The 20750-nt window shown below is 40.5% G+C and overlaps 1 protein-coding gene across 8 annotated transcripts in view; it reads right to left on the bottom strand.

The window, feature by feature from the left end:
• Positions 1–20750, bottom strand: part of ALKBH7 (alkB homolog 7, RNA demethylase) — a 32066-nt gene that overhangs the window by 3346 nt on the left and 7970 nt on the right. For 3 of the 8 annotated variants that reach the window (XR_015795603.1, XR_015795602.1, XR_015795601.1), the window contains exons 4-6: positions 19856–20032; positions 1051–1168; positions 6–100 (exon numbers count right to left, since the gene is read on the bottom strand). Coding sequence is in view for 3 of the 8 variants with exons in the window: in XM_088137679.1 (XP_087993805.1) it covers positions 19897–20032 (136 nt within the window). In the remaining 5 variants the exon portion in view is untranslated. The other 5 variants (XR_015795604.1, XR_003084227.2, XM_088137679.1 and 2 more) reach the window with 4 other exon arrangements.

Here is a 20750-nt window from a genome sequence, read left to right on the forward strand (position 1 = left end):
CTTACTGCTTGTTTAGGATGTCTCCTCACAACAGCTTCCGGCTGATAGGAACCCCACTGCTGAGGTAGGCTGAAGTCAGTCCAAGAAGTTCCCAGCATCCCTGGGAAAACAGAAGACAACTTCCAATCTGGAAAATGGGAACAGGCAGTTCGGAAGAAGGCACACATGTGAAAGGGCTTGCAGCATGAGAGCAGTGTTTTCCCTGGGAAAACAGAAGACAGCTTCCAATCTGGAAAATGGGAACAGGCAATTCGGAAAAAGGCACATCTGAAAGGGCTTGGCTGACTTGCAGTCAGTTGAGGTAGAAGCTGCTAAGTATTCTGGGGCAATTGTCTTGCGCAGTTTTCTGCTGCCAGTGTAGTTTTGTGCATTTCCATTGGACTTCTGGTGGAAACAGGAATAATGTATCAGATTACATCCAGTCTAGGCCAGCATGGAGCAGAAGGGGAATTTGTCTTTCTATCCCACCTCTGCTCCAATAAGGGGTGGTAAGGTCCAAAGATGCTCTGAGGACTCTTGCAGTGAAGAGGCAGAGAAGGACAGGTCTCTTGGGGTAGCAGCAAGCAGGGCACAATCATGGAAATTAAAAGCTGCTCAGAAGGGGGAAGGTGGAGGACAGACAATCCCTGTGCTCATTCATATTCTATCATGAAATAGTCTTCCAGCCATAGGAATAGCAACTACTCAATATTCTTATAGCTAGAACTTAAAAAAAAAAAAATCTCTTAAATATCAGCCCCAACTCCTATTTAACACCCTCTCTGGCTTTCAAGACAGCAATTCATGGGATGCAAGATGAGTGAAGAAAGGGTGGCAGAGAACCCACTATTCTCTGCCTTGAAACCACCACACGTTGAACAGTGGGTAGACAGCAGCACTGACCCATCTCAATGCCAAGGTGTAGTTAAGGTTAGGATGTGAGGGCACTGTTTTTATATAGGAGGAAAGGACATTGGATGGAGCCCTAAGAATCTCGCCTGTTCACCTCCTTGCCTCTTCTACCTAAAAGCAAGAGACTCAAGAGAGAAAGCCATTAGGTTAAAAACATACTTTTCCATTTAATATTTTTGGCAGGGTCTAAAATTGTATAGTCAGGCAACTGGAGACGGGACTTTGCTCACAACACACCCTGCTGTGACCGGTTTCCTCCTGCATGATTGTTTTCAGTCTGCAGCAAAAAAACATCAGTTAAGCTTACAATTTCAAAGTCTAGAGCACATGAGAATAAATGCTGTAAATTGCACAGATTTGCACACATATATTCTAAAGTTTCATATTTTGAAGGAATTTATAATTCCTTAAATGATCTTTGGGAAGAAGGTAAATATAAAAATAAGAGTTCTTAATAAGTGGAGAGTTTGGGAGGAGGGAGAAGAGTTTGTAGAGGCATCTGAAAATGATGTTTCCACTTCACTTGGTCTGCCAGATGTCTCATACAATTTGACTTGCAATGCATTTGCAGTCTAGTATAATTTATTTCTGTGTGCCGTTCTAGACTGCTCTTTTCAAGTGTAATGGATATGGGTGCAGTGAAGATGGAATTGCTCTGCATAACTTTGTATAGAAGGTCAAATGGGCATAAATGTGTGCATTGCTAGGCTGGGAGGCAATATTGGTTATTTTCTGGCCCTCTCAATTCCCACGGAGCAATTGCAGTCCAAATGGGATCTGTGCATATCCAATGCACATGCAGCCCTCTGCACCCTCCAGCCTATCCAGAGATGAGGCCCATCTACACATAGGTGCTTGTCTAGAGTACCTAATCAGAGCAGGGAGGGGTGAAGATGCAGGGCTAAACATCACCCCCTCTGCATATATTTGTGTTCAAAGACTGTTTGGATGTCTTTTTCTTGTCTTTAGAGACCAGCTCTCTAGGCAAATACTTAACTTTGGGCACTTGTTTTGTAGGGATCATCTGAGCAAAGCAACTGCCTGGAAATCTATTTATGCAGAAAGTCACACTTTTGCCACCGTTTTGATGGCCCTGTCTTGCACCATTACTTGCTGTAATCTCAGCAAATTGTCTCTGGGATGCTTGGCCTATTATGACATGTCTGCCAAAAATGTTCTGTGCTAAACATTTTAGCTTATTTGTATGTTTTTGAAGGAGGAAAGGATGACAGTGCTGCTGAATGGGAACTCCCTCACTCTCCTACCACAATTTCCACTGATGTGCAATAGCTTTGTGTGCCATAGTCAGTCACATTCCAAAAGCAGATGGGGACAGAATCCATGGGGTGGGGGAACATTTGGGGAGTTCAATGGGGTTGAAATCCATATCTCAAACCCCTAAAAGGTTTAACTGATCCATTTTGCCTAGCAAATCCAAAAAAGAGTTGAAAATTCTGGGCCTATCCACCCTGGAGAGACTCAGGCCACAAAGAGGGTACTGACAGGCTATAAGGGGCCATCTACTTCTCCCCAATTTTGTAGGAACATCAGCACTATTTGCTGATGACTTAAACCAAAAGCAATTAGAAACTAAAGGGGACAGCTGTACACTTGCCAGTGCTGCCACCACATTGCTACTCTGGCTTTTAGTCCATTCACAAGGACCAGTAGCCTGCCGAGGTTCTCCAGTCCCTGCTTCTCTAGTCCTTAGCAGTGAATTGCTGTCAATAGGAAAGTGGTAGACCTGGAAGCTAGCATTCCATGTTATAGGTACCCAACTTAGCACAGCCAGAGGACACCAAGTTGGAGAAAGCTGTGCTAAAGTAGTGGCATATACTACAAAAGCATATTGTAAGAGTAAGAACTTTTGTTTTTAAGCAATAATTACAGCATAAATTCCCACATCAACCCAGCAGGGGTCTATGTTTTTTTTTTCATCCTTTTCATGAGCCCTTAAACTGCTAGTAGCAGTAGTCACTTGGTTTGCACAAGCAAGGAGCCCACAAAAGATATAGGGGCCTCTGAGGTGAATTGCATTTGGCTTTCCCTAAGCACTCTTTAAAATGATGCTGCCTAAGAAATTCTGTATATCTAAAATTATGCTTCTACACATTATTTGGAAGTTGGTACAGCTACTGCTTAAGAGCAATTATTTTGATTCCCGCAGACTGCTGCTCTGTGTTTATGCACAAGGGGCACAAGGAGAATTACCCAACAGTTTCCCAACCTGAAGTCTTTTTACAGCTGTGGCTTTTTACAGCTGTGGCTTTCCTCTCCTGTTTTGTTTAGGTTTTTTTTTTTTTTCCCCCTTCACATAAACAGCAGTGGCAGTTTCTCTAGTTGCTTCCTGCCATTTTAATATTGTATCTTCATCCATCACCAGTTCAGGAGCATCAAGCGTCCAAGTGTGATTTATCTTAGGAAATCCACTATCTCCCAGCCTGGAACAACACGAGCATTCCTCACATTGTTCCTTACGTGCCACTACCCACTGCAGTCTCCATTGGCAGTAGAACAAATTTTTAGATGTCCAGGCTAAAAATAACTGGTTTGAGATAACACCTGCACAGAAACAAAGATTTCTAGCCACTTCAGGCATAGGGATGAGTGCTGGCCAGTGAGTCACTGTGCCTGCAAGTATAGTAGTTTTCATGGTTTTTCAGGGACAGTAGTTGCACTAAGTCTCATTCTGTATTGAAGTCAGTAGAATTAAGATGCACACAGTCCTCTCAGCTCTTACCAAGATAACTGCAATAACTGCAGTTGATCAACCCTGCAAAGATTCTTTCAAAGCTTAAGCTGAATTTCACTATGATTCTTCTAAGTGAAAAGAAACAACCTAAAATGGCAGAAGTATGTTTGTGGGTCTAGTGCCTAGAGCACCTGAACCAGGCTCCTTTTTCTTATTAAGCACAGTTCATATTGTCAGAGCAATCAAATGCCAAATAACAAGGAAACGCAACATCAGTCAAAAGGAATGTGGGCTCTATGCATAGTGGTGTCCTTAATTGGACAATAATGATGGTGAATTATTAAGTCATGTTGCTTGTTCTAGTTTCCCACTGCACAATATAACTACCTGGGTTTATATGTGGATGACATATATATGCCATACTTAGTTTTCGGTGATGAAACTAGGAGCCTTTGCACTTTATAAAATATTGCATGTTCCTTAGGATCAATTCATCCTTTGTTTTGTTTTGATATTTATTTATTTAATAGAATCCATTCATTCTAATGTGTTACCTCACAGGAAAAAGGTAGATTTATTATTGTGAGTGAAGACTAATTTAGAGACGATTGGAAACTGTCAGGTATAGTGGGATCTTTTATTCATGTATTTATTTAAATGTATATAGCCACCCATTTCAAGTTCATAACTCTGGGTGGCTAACAATAATTAAAAACAGCATTAAAAACATTTTTAAAAAACAAGAAATGGCAACACACATATAAACCACAGTCAGGGTAAAAACAAACTCACCAATAACAAATCAACACAATCATTGTAGGTCATACCTCCTGATCCCCAGGCCCACTGACAGTGCTTGTGTCTATACCAAAATAGGCACATGCAGCATCTTTGCACACAAGCACATTTTCTTTGACTGTAAGGTGATATGAACAAAACAGAGAACATATATTCCTTATCTGTCAGAAGGTTTGCTTATAGTCTAGGAGGCCAGGCTGAAGTATTTGAGCCTGAACCTAACCTCCATATGAACTGCCATTTATTGCAACTATATTTTACAATACAGCAAAGCAGTTGAAGCACAGGTGTCCCATTTCATTAGTAGAAGAAAATTCTCATTATAATTTTCCTTCACCCCTAATGCTCAGTGCTCTAGATGTGAAGTAGGACTGGATTTCCATGCAACATCTGCCATGACTTTGCCCTGATGATGACAGGAGAGTTCTAGGCTGAGCAAGGAACCTTTTGTGGCAGGCCCCACACATGAATGCTGAAACAACCATCCACCTGCCCCTCAGCTACTCTCGCAGGAATTTAGAAATACTCCCTAAATCAATATTTTAAGAGGCTTCAGAAAACAGTATGATTTGCATCTGGCACTGAATAAATATAAAGGGAAATATCAGTTAGTCTTCTCCTGAATTTGAATGCTCTGACCACAACTTTCTTTCCACAACTGCCATTCACTGAAGTTCAGAAGGTAGAAGCGCTTAGAGGTCTTCCATATCTTAACCTATGAGCCGATATCTGTGGGAAAACAGCCTTGCAAGTATCCAATCCTAAGACTTATAAAGGCCTTTGTAATTGTAGTACATTCAGTTCATTCAAAAGTTCTACTAGGAGTACAGAAGCTGAGGGATCACCATGTGATCGGGAAACACATTATTTATGACCAAGATGTACAGTTTCTAAGATGCTAATAATATGGAGAATCCAAGCCAAAAGAAGTACAGCAGCATATCATATGGCGAAGGCATCTTCAGATGTCCTTGTCTATGTCTAAAGTGATCTGCAAAATCTGGAGGCAAGAAAATCTTAAGGACACTAAGAAACATGCATAGTCTTTCAGGGTTCACACCAGCTACTCAGAACCAGCTGCCTCCTTGTAACCAAGAGCCAGGAAGAAGCAAGAAAGGGGAACTTTTCTTGCAGAGCTCTCTACTTGCTGCAACTCATCCTTCTGACAGTGGTGGGCTTCTTACTTAAGTTTGAAAACTGGGAGTGGGTGAATGGAAATAAAACCAAGATATGTTTTTCAGAAACTAGGAGAGGGCAAGCACATACGATGGAAAATAATTTTTTGTTTTTAAAAACAAAAGTTTCCCTTCTTTCAAAAATTGCTTCATGCTCTGTTTTTGGATTTCCAAGAAGTATCAGTCTTCAGGCCTCTGCTGGAAACAGGATGGATTTTTATGTTGATTATATATATAATGTATATACTGTATTGCCTGATCCAAAAAACTTTTTTTAATTATAAAGTATTAGAATTTCAGCCTAGTACTCTTCAGATGTGTTGGATTACATGTTCCAGAATTCCAGCTGGAGGGCATCAGAAAGTTGAATTAGGTAAAAACATGCCTTTTATCTATTAACAGATACTAATTATAATAAATAATTGGAGTAATATATATACTTAATACGAGATGGTGCAGACAAACAGCCAAAGTAGAAAGTTGCCACACAATGAGAAACTTGCCTGATCCACAATGTCTGTTGTGAGAACTGCGGACCAAAACAGAAGCACTGAGGAAATTGCTATAAACTGATTTAGGCCAACGAGATGCACGCCAGGTTAGAATCCACTATTAAAGTGGATTAATAAAATTGCAAATAGATGAAATGTTGCATGGGGCAAGCGGCTACTTACCACAATTTCTCCTTCTCCCTTAAACAGTCAGGTCCATTCCAGAAGCATTAGACTTCAACCAGCCTTCAACTAACACAGCTAACAGCTGCCCAAGTGATGGAATTAGTAACACAAAACATATAGGCAGCATTTAACTCCAGGTGTCCTGGCTCTAAACTTGGGGAAATACTCTCCTCATCCCCCATTAATCAACCCACTTCCAAAAAACAGAGAGCAGCAACAACTGAAGACTGTGATCCTTCTCTGTTCATCCTCTGAATGTGTACATTACATGGGAATATAAGAAAAAGCTAGGTCCAGCAACAGATCTACCTTTCAAGGATCTTCATGGACCCACCTGCTCCAAAGAGGACAAAAATTGATGGTTTGGCTGGTGGAACCATCTCATTTCAAGACATCCTTTAGCAAAGGCAAAAAACACCTATTGGATCTTATTCTTTTCTTAGCCCTACTGAATCCAAATTCCCTTGTGCAGAAATTGGTCTCTCAATCTTTTGCCCTTTGAAAATTCTTTCTGCATTGTCTGATGTGACACCTCTGAAGATTGTGGCGTGGGATAGATGGGGGAGTGCCTGAATCATATTCAGTCCCTGTGAGATAATGTAAAGGTTCGCTGAACCTCACCTACAGCCTATACAAAAATGTACAATCTAGAGCACAGCCTGCACATTGAAGAGGATGATCAATAAGGGTGAGCAGGTTGTCATTCAGAAAAGCTATTACTAAAAATGACTCTCAATGTTGTGTCCTTAGCAAATGTCTGAGAAAAACCAGGGTTCTCTAGTTTCCTTTGAAAACTGTCTTCATGATCTGTTATGCCACCATTCTTATTACAGTGTAACACAGAGCTCCTGATTTTCCAGTCAAGCTGAGATTATCCTAATTGTTTTCCACAAGAGCAGGTGGAATCTCTTTCCTTCCACACAACACCTAACTTCTGGGTCCCAAATGCCCACATTTCCTGGTAGCTAATAGGTTTCCAGCCCTCCCTTATTTTATATTAATTAAAAAAACAATGAAGGGCAAAGCAAAGTACCAGCCTCAAGCATACCCTATATTTCCAAAAATACATCTGGATCCCATATAGACCTCAGAAGAGTTTTTAGGAAAAAAATAATAGCAGACTGAACCTGAATGCTTTGTGGCAAAGTGTGCCCATCTGACATCTGCCCTGAAGAAAGACAAAGGTGGACTGTGGTGGTAGGAAGCATCCCAAGAGGATAAAAGGGATAGGGTCTTTTGATAAATGTATTACAATTGGCCACACCCACAATAGCAGACATTTTGTGGAACATCCATAACATATATTCCAAATTCCAAATGAGCCCATTGGCCCAAAAGCTGGGGTCCCTTGGCCTAACCCCAAGTATCCTAGCTTGCTTCCAGTCTGTTCTTCCACTCTCATGATCCTCCAGACTGTTTCCACTCCTGCTAAGCCTGCATTGGGTCCTGTTGTGGTATGTGCAATGCCAAGTGGAAGGAATGTACTGCTTGGAGAGACCAAATGCAGACAGCAGAGATCCCTCTTGTGTCAGCCTGATGATTTATTGGCTCTATCATGCCACATACAAGCCCTCCCAGCCTCACTGAGGCTCAAGGAGATGTTCCATACACCACAGGGCTAAGCCGACAGCCAGACGACGGCTCGCCTACCCCAAATTCCTCTTCTTCCTTTGCTGACCTTTCCTTCGGCATCTCAGGAACGCTAGCAGTCATGGAGGCAGCAGATTCAGAATTTAAAAGAAGCCCAAACAATACCAAAGACACCAAGGGGAAGTTTCTGAAGCTATAGTAGCCATCGGCCTATAGCAAGAACTGTTAAGTCACAGACAGTGGTGGGCCAGTTTTGAAATAGCACCTGAAGTATTTCAGCTCATAGCAGAATTGAACACAATTCTCTCTAGCTTCTGCGTCTGCCCTTTTATTTGGGATGTCTCTCTCTCTCTCTCATTCTCCAAACATGCTATATGGTAGGATATCTCCAAGAACACTGCCAGAGTCCACTGGAGGAAAGATGCCATCATCATCGTCATCACCACCACCACCATTATCATTCTCCTACTTTTACTTTATTTGCATGCCACAAATTCCTGAATGTTTTGAGCAGCAAACAATAAGGCACATCATGAAAAACAAGGAAAATCCTCAGAAAATAATAAACCTACCCTAAAAATTCCAAAAATCCCAACAGTTCACAAAAAAGAACATAAAAAGAAAGAATTATACAAAGTCATGTGCCTGCTAGTTTACTCCAACAATCACAACATGCCTTTCTCCTGGGCTATATGAAATAGCCAGGTTTTAATTGCTCTCCTGAAACTCAAGAGAGTAGGAGTAGGCCCAATCTCCATAGGGAGGCATTGGGGTAGGAGTTGAGAATCCCTGTCTTTGAGGTCCTGTCAGGTGGCTTTCTCAGTTAGATGGAACCTGGAGGTTGTTGACCCTATTCAATCTGATCAGACAGAGATATACAGGAAAAGGTGATCCTGCAAATAAACAGGTCTAGAGTCATGTAGGGCCTTAAAGGTAACTACCAGCACCTTGAATCACATCCAGAAGCAGACTAGTAGCCAATGCAACTCCTGAAGCAGCAGGGTCACTCAAATTTAAGGAGGTTCATTCATTGCTGCCCAGGTATTCTGTACCAGCTGTAGCTTCCAAATGCTTTTCAAGGGCAGCCCCACATAGAACATGTTAAAGTAATCCAAGTGAGAGGTGATTAGAGCATGAGTGATTGTGAACAGGGTTCCCCAACCCAGGAATTGGCATAAAATATAACTGCAAAATCCTTCCCAATCACAGTTGCTGCCTGTTCAAGGAGCAAGAGCTATGAATCCAGGAGGAGCCCCAAACTGCAGACCACATTTGAACGGCAGAGTGCAATCCCATACAGAGCGAGATAGTACTACCTTCTAATTATTTAGCCCACAAACCCAAAGCCACTCCATCTTGTTGGGATTCAGTCTGAATCTATTCTCCCCATCCAGACCCTACCAGTCTCCAGGCACTGGATCAGCATTTCTATGATATCACCCATTTGGGTATCATCAGCATACTTATGATACCTGACCCTGTGCTAATGGATTATCTCCTCCAGCAGCTTCATGTAGATGCTGATGTGCAGGCACTCTGTAAAATGAAGGTTTCCAGGCAGATTTCTCATCAGCCACTAACACTGACAGGAACCAAGCCCTCAGGAAGGATAACTACCACTGAAGAGCAATGTCCCTGACTCCAGTCCCTCAGAGCTGATTCAGAACAACAACATGGTCAATGGTATCAAAAGCTGTACAGAGGATGAGGAAGATTGCACTCCCCGATCCCACATTTTTCCAGAGATCATCTACAAGCATGACCAATGCAATTTCCATGCAGCCTGAAACATGACTGCCATGGGTCCAGATAATCTGCTTCTTCTAGGTCCTCTGAAGATGCAGTACTACCACTCTTTCTACAACCTTCTCTGAAAAGGAATGTTAGAAACTGGACTAAATTGTCCAAAATAACTGAACTGAGTGAAGGCTTCTTGAGGAGGCGGCATACTGTAGCCTTTTTCAGAGAAGATGGGAACACCCTCCACCTAAAAAAGTTTTTAATTACTGCTCAGATCCAACCTCCTGTCATCTCATGAGATCTTAACCAGCTATGAAGGGCAGGGATCTGGCTGGGAAGTGGCAGAGCTGATACCACAGACAGCTCTATCGGCTACCTCAGACCCATAGACTCAAACTGATCCCAGATTACTTCACTCAGGTCTGGATGGTTTTATCTGCCAAATGCTGCAAGAATTCTTCACAGTGGCCCTTGAGAAGGAGCAATCCTCCTTCCCTTATAAAGAGGACAATTGGGGACATTCAGGAGACATAACAGGAGCAGCAAAGTATTTTATTTTTGCCACCCTTATTGCAGCAGCTTGCCTGTCACTGTCCTGTTTTCTTGAAGAAAGAATAGCCATTTGTCTCAGTGTTGTCCTATTCATTAAGCTGTGTGCAGGCTGCAAATTCTGACACACCATACCTGATACACCTCTCAAATTCACTCATTCAGAGAGCTGAGAGAACAAGGATTAAGGATTAAAGATGCAAATTTGTGTAAGGATTGTGTAAGTTAGGTAGTGTCCACAATGGGCTGTGTCCATTAAGTTGTAGCAAGGGAAGAGTTAATAGCAGGATAAGAGGGTAGCCCCACTCATGGCTTTAGATAGAGTGCACAGTTCCCACTACTCTATCCTTAAAAAGAGCAAAAGCATTCAGTAAAATTCAGCATGCATTCATCAGCCCAAAACAGAAAAACTCTAAATCACGAGTTTTGAGAAATGTAGTTTCACTGGAATGGAGCACAATGGGATTGACTGGTGTACTACTATTCAGCTAAGCCTAAATGGTATATCAGATTCTAAAATGGAACATAAAGTGTATGTAGTGGAACAGTATTTCAGAGGTGGAGAGGATAGCATTTATTTATTTGAAACATTTTTATATTACTTCTTGTTAAAAGAAACTTCATGGCTAATTGCACATTTTCTCTTACTTATTTATGGAATTTATTCACCATCTCAATCTAGTTAGGCTCTAGACTGTTTCTGTTCTATCTTGAATCCTTCTTCCCAAATCCTGCATCTTTATGGTAGTGGTGAGAGGACAGACACTTCATACAACCAGACAATGCTGAAGGACAACTGGCCTAAACCAGGTAACAAAAAATGGGATGTGACTGGAAGGAAAAGGGAAAATTTTATTTGGGAGACGATAATCTGGGTGGTAGCTAAAAAGAAAGGAAAATATAGGAGAAAATTAAATTTGCAAAATATTGGCTGGGAATGCATTTTGGACATTTGGAAAAGATCGGAAACTTTACAGAGAGTGTTCATTATATGTAGCAGGTAATCTAATTTACCTATTTAACTTATTGCAGAAGTGGGTAAGATGGTTTCTATTGGACCAGATCAGGCCAACATACTTTTAACCAAAAAATATCATCCATATTCCTTTTTTCTTTGTTCCTGGCATCCGGTACCGAGAGATGAAAAGCCTCAGAACGTAAGTTTCTGTTGCCTGTCATGGTTAGAAGGCAGTAGAGTAGAAGGAGAAGCTTTATGTGGATAATGCTGCGGAGCTGTGGTAGTATATTATACCATTGTTGTGAGTGCCAACTGTGTTGATCTAATGATTCTTTCAGAGCACATGATCAATGTGGGACAATACATTGAGAGGAACCTTAGTTTTAATTCTGTCTCAACCAAATGAGGAAAGGGACAAAGCCAAAGTGAAATGGAAAACAATGAACTTTATACAAACCCTCTTTCAGATAATACACGCATGTACATTATCAAAATAATGATATAGATAGATATATTATAGTTATTCTTTCAGTAATGAGGATCAGTTAAGAGAAGAGAACAGGCACGTTGGCATATAAAGGAGCTTAGATTAAAGTACAGAAGCAGGACAGAGATTCAGGGTAATATAGGCTGCTGTACAGTACAATGCTGAAATCTAGAACTCTGCTTTTAAAAAAGTAGAAAGCAAAAGAAACTGAGATTTCCTGAAAGCTACCAACCTACATAATTCAGATGATTTCTAGAACCTATTGAAAGGATAGGAGATGTGCTATACAGTACTTGGTCCAAAATGGCCTAAGTATCTCTGGGGTGAAACCTGGGATGTAATATACATTGAAACTGGAATGGAAGCTACTTTTGCTTTTTTTTCTGGGCATCAAAGAATTGTGGCATCTATATAGATTATTACTGTCAGGGACCTATACTGAAGAGTATCACCATCATGGCATTTCTCAGTGGCCAGTAATGCCATGCTAGTTGGGTTTGATAGCAGTTGTAGTCTAAAGCATCTGAAAGTTGTCATTTGGGAAAAGTGGCCTTATAACTGTACAGAGAATGATACACTGGAAGCAAAGAATTCATCTTCCTGCAAGTTAGTCACCAAGGAAGATTAGAACTGCTCTGCAACCGATTTAAGCTAACAGCTGGATGCATTTTCCTTCCAAGCTATGTGGCTGCCATCATTGTCCCTTTAATTCAGTGCCTCATCAGGCACACACCAGAAAATGTAACAGTGCTTCCCAAGCAGAAGCAAGAATCACTGCTACCTTCTAGTTCTCTCAAGAGGAAGGCCTGGATCCATCTCTTTACCAACCACCAATACACAAAAAGGGAGTCCCTCTTTCAGGACATCTCACATAGCTAAAAGCTATGTCTCTGAAGCCAGGGCCAAGACAGTCAGTTCAGCATGTTCCATACATGTATAATTTATGGAGTAGCCCTTCTTTCCTTTTCCCCCCACCCCTACCAACTCCTCTCAAAGGCATTTCACCACAGCAGGTCTGGGCATAATCAACTCCAGGAATTTCCATTCAAGGATTCAGGGCTCTTTAAAGATTTAACTGTTTCAGAATGGAATATATTTGACAAAAACCTAAGAGTTCCAACATGTGAAAACCACTATTTATGGGCAGGGTTAGCCAAAGGCGTTTCACTGCCACAAGCAAAAGACACCACCTGAGCTGTAGCCAAGATATCTGGTGAAGACATGGAGGACTGTGCATGACTCCAAATTGGCATAACATTACAAAGGAGACTACTTTTTTTAGTGCACCCTCATATTGCTGCTGTCACTCCAGGTGACCAATTAGGTTTTGCACATTGTCAAGCTGGCTCAATCCTTTTCTTGGCAAGGATGCTACAGTGGAAGCTTGCCATGTTCAAGTATGGCTGTCAATTGTTTTTTGATTGGGAGGCTCCCACAGAGATCCAGAGGCAAGGTTAACAGGCTGTCAGAGAGCCTGTTCTGCATACAGATCTCATCAAAGCCATTATGATTTATGGATTGAGCTTCTAAGCCTGTTGTGCAGGAACCCTGTCTTGCATGATCTGCAACAGTTTAAAGGTGCAAGGGTTAATACTTTTCCTCCAACCAGTCTACATGCAATTCCCCCTCCCGCCCACTCTTTCAAAGAAGATATAAAGGAAGGGAAAGATTTATCTTCCCTATAGAACTTGGCCTTGCTCACTGGGGAAGGGATGGGCACACCTCAGCTTCTCTACGGTCTCTCTCTCATCCTGTTGATCCAAACAGCTCCTTCCCAGCCCACTGACGGCAACATCATGATGCAAAAGTCAGGGACCTGGATCAGAGACGTATTACAGAGACAACTAGGTATGGCAACAACTGCTTGGAAATTGGTTAAAGACTCCTACTATTGCTGACTTGTTTCCCCAAGACATGGATTTTACCATGCACTAGGGCACCAGCAATGGTGATGAAGGAAAGGCCACTGTAGCTGGCAGGCTAGAGCTCACTAATCCTAGAAATAAGCAGCTTAGGTTCAAGTACCTATTCTTTTGCAAACTTCCAGACTGGGTTGGCACATCATGTTTAACCAGGTCAGTTGAAGACCCAGAGGCTGCATTTTCCCAATTTACAGTTTGCTATTTTTTTTTTTTTACCTTTATTACATTTTTCTGTGGTATAATGTATTGGGCAAATTTAGCTTACAATGTATTCAGTGTATTGTGTGAACCTGGAAATGGGTTAATTCAGTATCCAAGGTAAGTGCATCATGGAAACCCAGCTTCTATATGTTCCAGAGAACATTGCTTACACTCTGAGTTTTACAGATGTCTGTCTACATCAGCAGTTGCATAGACGATTTTCGAAGTCCTAATATGGGAGGATAAAATCCAAAAGGTGCACTCCAGGATCAATTTGTAAGTCACAGAAGGTGCTGAGAGGTTCCTGGAAAAAGGGAGTGACATGGGGAGGTAAACAGTGGGCAGAGATGGTAATGGCAACAATCTGAATGCAGCATTAAATGAAAGCATAAGGATGTTTAACAAGAAAGGTGAAGGAAGAAAGAAAGGAGGGTCAAGTAAGTATTGAACTGGAGTCAAGAAAATAGAGGGTCTGGGACATGGTGAGCTGCCAGGTGTGGGGAGACAGTGTAAATGGAATAAGAAACAGCATGAATGAAAAGAAAGGTTACCAATCACCAAATAAACTTTCAGCATTAGGAACACCAGAAACCAGCACAATGTTATTGAATAATTGTCTTAGGCATCTAACACCTAAGATGTATCTATGTCTTAGGTCAGCCCTAATAGAGCCCAATTCTATCCATTTTATCATAGTACTTAGCAGATGATGAAAAAAAAGTTCTCTCTCTTCCTTCTTGTTAAACAATCTTACTACACTAGTTTTCCTCTCAGGAACTGAAAGAGATTTGAGTTCTCCAACAAATTCTCAGCAATCTGCAATTTTTTTGAGTGAAGAATCACATTAAAGATTACATATAGCACAGATATAAGAGATGCACAATCCCCCCCCAAAACATTGCTGAGTTACAATTACAATCAGCTGTCAGAGTGAGGGATGCTGAAAACTATAATTTAATATCTGAAGGACCACAGGTTTCTCATACCTTGACAAAGGGATGTCTTTTGATTTTTGCCTTTTTCACTAGTTTTAAGCAAAGTGCTTTGGGTTTGGATATACCAGAGACAAAGATGTGGGAAGTGTTCGGAATACAGGGATAAGCATGCACTCCGTGATATTCTCTTAATTTGGTAGACGTGTGTGATATCCATTATTTACAGTTCAGAATATTCCCAGTGGTAAATAATCAAATCCACTTCAGAATAAGGAGCTGGCTACTACATGCAGTTTATAAGGTATGTTTTATATTATTAAGAAGATAACTGACAGCTTTTGGTAGATAAAGTGGGCTACAACTAAAATGGTAGGAATGCAGACCAGTCCAATGACATGAAAACAGAGATGGTGTGCATTTTCATAGCAACAAAGCTTCCTGCCCATCACCATCCCTTTTTTCCAAGCGGTGTTCTTCTACACCTTGTCTAGTGGAAAGAAGCTGAGAATTGTATGGTTTTTCTTTTTACAAAACTAGATCCACTCATGTCCCTTCTGTTATGTAACTGAGTAGATTCCTTTTTAAACACCTGGAACTCTTGTTATCATGCCAGGCTTAGTTCTAGCAGCATGAGATGTATGTTCCTTGTTTCAATCTTACCTCAGCCATAAAATCCCTAAGTGGCCTCCTCTTCCCAACAGAAGGAACAGAAAATTATTTTAAAGAATTATTATATTAAAGAATTATTATAAATATTGCAGAAATAAAAATTGAAAGAAGGTATTTTGAAAACTTCAAACTATATAAACGTTGCTATTATTAGACAGCCTGTTTGTTTGTTCTTTGTTGACTACAGGCTATATGAGACTAGGGATATCCCAATATCTCAATTTTAAAAAAAGATCAGGGAATTATTCAAGGCAACAATGCTAAAGAGGGATGCTAACAATTTCCCCTTCGTCAGTACCATTTTTGCTGATCAAATCCATCCCTAGAAGTCTTTATCTAACAGTTCCTATCTTTATGTGGCCTAATCTACACTCATCACCCTTTATTTTAGCTTTTTAAAGATGGCTTTTTCGGCTGACTTGACCACCTTCCTCGCTTTGCCTTAGATATGCAAAAAATGAGAACAATTATTTTCTTGACAGCCTGCTTAATAATGACATAATGTGACATAATAATGACGACACTGAAACAGCAGTGTGTGCAATTTTGACTGACTGATTATGTGCCATCAAGTTGGTGTCAACTCTTAGCGATTTCACAGATAGATTTTCTCCATGATGATTTCTACCTAACCTGGTCTTTCAGGTCTTTGAATGATGAACCATTGCCACTGTGAGTCTATTCACCTTGCTGCTAGTCATCCTCCTCTCTTTCCTTCCAACTATCCCAGCAATAGAGCCTTCTCCAAAAAAAATAAGCCTTTGTGTAATGTGTTCAAAGTAGGCTAATTTGGGCCTAGTCATTTGTGCCTTGAGTGAGAACTCTGGGTTGATTTGTTCAATGATCCATTTTTTCGTTTTCTTGGCTGTCCACAGTATTCTCAATTTTTTCCAACACCAAAGTTCAAAAGCAACAATACTCTTCCTATCCTGCTTCTTCAAAATCTAATTTTCACTTCCATAGAGTGTTACAGGGAATACCACTGCTTGCACTATTCTGATCTTTATAGGTATAGACACATCATGTCATTTGAATATCTTTTCCAAGGCTTTCATTACTACTCTATCAAGCATTATTACTCTGCAGCGTATTTCTTGATTGCTTGTTCCTTTACTGTTGGTGGTTGATCCTAATAGGCAGAAGCTAACCATTTTGATATCTTCATTATCAATTCTAAAACAGCGTGTGCACATGAATTAATCTACTGAATATTACTACTTTGGGGCACGTAAACTGCATTACACTGGGTCAGATAACTGGACACCTAGACTACTACTGGGCATTGGCTCTCTACAATCTTTTTCTACTACTCCTGTTTTATCCAGATATACCAGAAATCAAGAGTAATTTATCATCCATGGAGAAAGCATTAACTCCATTAAGGTGTGACTACGTTAACATTGATAGGAAAGCTTCTGAAGGTGTTGCCAGACATTTTTTATTATACAATCACACTCCTTTATGTTGTTCCTGACTACATCTTCTATTTGTTACACTCCTTTTTTCCCCAGCTCTTCTTCTATCTTTTTCTTTTCCACAAAATAACTAATAATGAAAAGATGAAACAGATGCACAATACTTAGAACCAGTAACTTTAGGAGTGCTTGACATGGAAGCATCCTCTGTCTCCTGTATTCCATTTTAATGTCTTATTCATATTTAATGTGTAAAGGGAAGAGAACAACTTGGAATTTGTGTTGCAGGCATCAAAATAGTGTGTTTGATTCTACCAATCAACATGAATTAGACTGCTTTGGTAATTCTAATCTAACCAAACAATGGGTAAACACTGATGTATTATATACAAGAAAAATGAACTATTTATTTCCAGCTTTTTTAAAAAATGTATCCTTCAGACTTACATGCTCTCAGAGCAATTTATATACAATCCTTTCCTGGTCAGAATATATGGCCTAACCATTCTAGATGCTTAAATCCACTACTGGCTACTGCTCCTATCCAAAGTAGCTCCAACAAAGGATTATGTAAGATGATGTCCATTCTTCCAGCCATTCTACTTCTTTCTCTTCCTCTCATTACAGAAATACAATCCTCTAAAGGAACATTCACCCGTGCTACAACTCTCCAGAACAACTCTTTAAACCACCCAACCTCACTGTTCTCTGGCCCAGCCAGGATCCGCCCAAAGAGGCATACATGGGAGAGACCTGAGGAACAAGAATGTCGACTACGAAGCCTGCTGGTTCGTATCAAAGATCTAGGCTTGGGCTACAACTCTGAAGAGACCATCCTTTTCAAGTACTGCAGCGGGACCTGTCCCAAGGCACACAGCAATCATGACATGACCCTCTCAATTCTGCTGCAGAAGAGTGAGATCCCAGCATTGGGAAACCCCTGCTGTCGTCCCACGCACTATGAAAATGTAGCTTTTCTAGATGACAGCCACCAGTGGCACGAAGTGGAGAAACTCTCAGCCTCTGCCTGCAGTTGTTTGGGCTGATGGCTAATGGTGGGGGGGGGATGGATGGAGAGACTTATAAGTCAGCAGCAAAGCATGATTGTATATTTAGCTGTATTATTACTTTATCTCAATCCAGTCCTCAGCATTTACACAAGCTTTTAAGAGAAAGAACTGCAAGAAACCCCACCATGTGATGCCTACTTCCCTTCACTCCAAGCACAGAACAACCCTACAGAATGATTCCTACTTAGCAGAAGACAAGGAGTACCTTCTTGAGCATGAGCATATCATCTACCAGCCCTTTCCTATTCTTCCAAGATCCACTTCACTTAAACATATTGGTGGCTTGACTGAATCCTGTCTAAATTAGATATGAAAGGCTCAGGCAACCATCCAAAATATTTATGGGTTATTCCTAAGTTATTTAATTTATTTCTTTCCTGAATTCAAGGAGAGACTGGCGTTTGCCAACTTCCTTCCCAATTTGAGCTTTCCCTGTTGTTTTTTTAATTTATTTGTCAATTTCTTCTCTTGGAAGGCTGAGGTTATTAGTCCCAAACTTGTATTATGAATGATTAACTGATATGTACATACTGGTGTCAATAAATAAAAATAAAGCAAGGACAAACAGTGTCTCCAGTTCTGGGGTCAGGATCAGTAACTGGGAGGTGACTTTTTTTGCATTACTGGATATCCCAAACAACTTAGTGTTGACTCTTGATCCAAATTATGGCAAATAAATAGTCATCCAAAACATCATGAAAATAAACAGTCAAAACCAGACTGAAGCCACATGCCTGTATTCTTAGCAACAGACATACAGTACTTTTTAAAAAACAAAATCGAAACATCGCTCAGTAATCCCAACAAAACTGTCTGAGCCCTTTTTTGTTTAGCAACATAAGGGTACACCACAGAGTTTGTCAAGAATACTGCATATATATAACTTAGAGTTTCAAGAGGTTTTTTTAGGAAATGGAGAGGAAGAACAGTAAAACAAAAACACAGAGAAGAGATAGGGCCATACACAGAGAATCAGGGGTTTCTGGTTGCAAGTAAAACTGGATTCCAGACCTGAGCAATAGGAGACAACAGGTTCAGCCCTAGCTTTTTCATATTCTACTATGTCCCAAATTATTCAAATATTAGATAAGTGCTATTTTCACATTTCTCAACCACCACCCCCGCCCTTTTATAGCTAAGACTTGTCTTCCATTTCTTCATTTTAGCTCTTTTCTCTTGCATAGCATTTTGATGCTGCACATCAGTTGTGGAAATTTCTCCAGCTATTCCCACTCATTAAATACCCACCCATAGACAAGATCCCATTTAGAGACATTCTAACTAAGCCTTATCACTTATTTATCTTTAGATTACACAAATGTTAAGACTAATCTTGTGCTTATGTCACCTCCCTGTCAGAATCATGTTAAAGTTCTGTGAGTTTAACTCACAGAAATGAAAGCATATTCAGTTGTAGCATCAACTGTGAAACAATGCAAACATTCAAGTACCATTCCAGAAATTGGCAAAACATTTATAAACAAATAGCAGTGCATTTAGCTTAGTCCCTGTTCGCATCTGTAAGCCACAAGCATCAAGAATGTAATTCTCCTTTTCAGCCCAATCTGTTAGAAAGAATTCATACCACTGGAGAACACCTGTCCATCTGCTTTGCCAAGTTCATTATTTTGAGGCTCAGCATGTGTGATACTGAATACTGAGCAGAGAAGAGAACAATGTTCAATACTTCAGTAACTGGAAAGGGTTAGATAATTTAAAAATTACAATAGACTGATATCCCCTACCAACAAAGCTGTACATTTCAACTCTTAATTTCACCCCTACCTATGTTTGCAGCAACATGCATTACAGAAAAAATGTTATTCCCTGAGATCAACAGTGTTGTGATTCATTTTAGTTGGGTCTATTTGCCAGCTCTTTGCAGGGCTTCCTTCTTCCTATGTGTTAAGTGCAAGAGGCAGAATGCTTCCAAAGACTGCGTACATTTTTAGGCTCCTTTTACTGCATGGAGGAAAGCTTCCATCACTTATTGTTAGACTGAAAACCAAGGCCACATGGAACAGCAGGTCAGATCAACTTCTTTAGAAAGAGCTCCACTTCAATCAGACAACAAACTAAATTTCACCTGGGAGCAACAGTCTGCCTTCACAGTATCAGTTGGCAGTTCTAGGATGGTTCGGGTGGTAAGGGCAGGTTTCGGCAGATGACAGAGATCCTTCGCTCCCTGGGGACCTTCCTTCCATCGAAAAGGGACTCCTCATCTTTAAGGATTTCATGAGTGAATTCATAACGAGCAGGCCCTCTTTATTCAAAGAAGACATTAGAGAAGACATCAGTAAGTTACCATAACCTGGAAAAGAGTTTTGTCCCAAGCATGACATGAGTCTGGAAGAAGTCTCAGTCTTCAGAAACTGTTGGCATTTCATGTCTTAGTTCTTTCTGCAGTCCTTAAAAAGTATATCTAGTTCTGTTCTCAGTGAAGTTTATACCCAGACTACTTCATGTATATGAACAGCTACAGCTCCTCATTAATTTCTATAAGCTATTAATCAAATTAGATATTATAGTTTCCTATTTTATGGACAAGTCTTAACTATCAAGCACCTGCAAGGAAACAACATAAACTCCTGGATTTCCATTAACATTCAAAAGTTAGGGAACTGCAGTTTGACAGAACAATCCTAAATGTGAAACTACAATTTGACTTTGTTTTGTTCTAACAAACCACTGTTCCTTAAGTTTTGATGTAACAGGGCACCATGATTTGTTAACAACAGAAATAGACATTTCCAATCTCCTCTTACAGCCATGGAGGAGGGAGAGATGGAATATACAGACCCAAGACTCACAAAGGTGCATAGCTGTCACAGAAAATCATAATTTTCTATTACATATAAACTGATTCATCTTTCCATGTAAAATGCTTAACTGACAGGACTCTCCTCCAGAGTAGTACCCCCTGCACTGAACATAACTCCTATTAAACCTAATATGGTCAATTATCAGGGCTGATGGAAGTT

Source organism: Python bivittatus, unplaced genomic scaffold, assembly GCF_059951505.1.
Source record: "Python bivittatus isolate LINGU-HERP-01145 unplaced genomic scaffold, Pbiv_v1 ctg000220_np1212, whole genome shotgun sequence".
Taxonomy (NCBI): Eukaryota; Metazoa; Chordata; class Lepidosauria; order Squamata; family Pythonidae; genus Python; species Python bivittatus.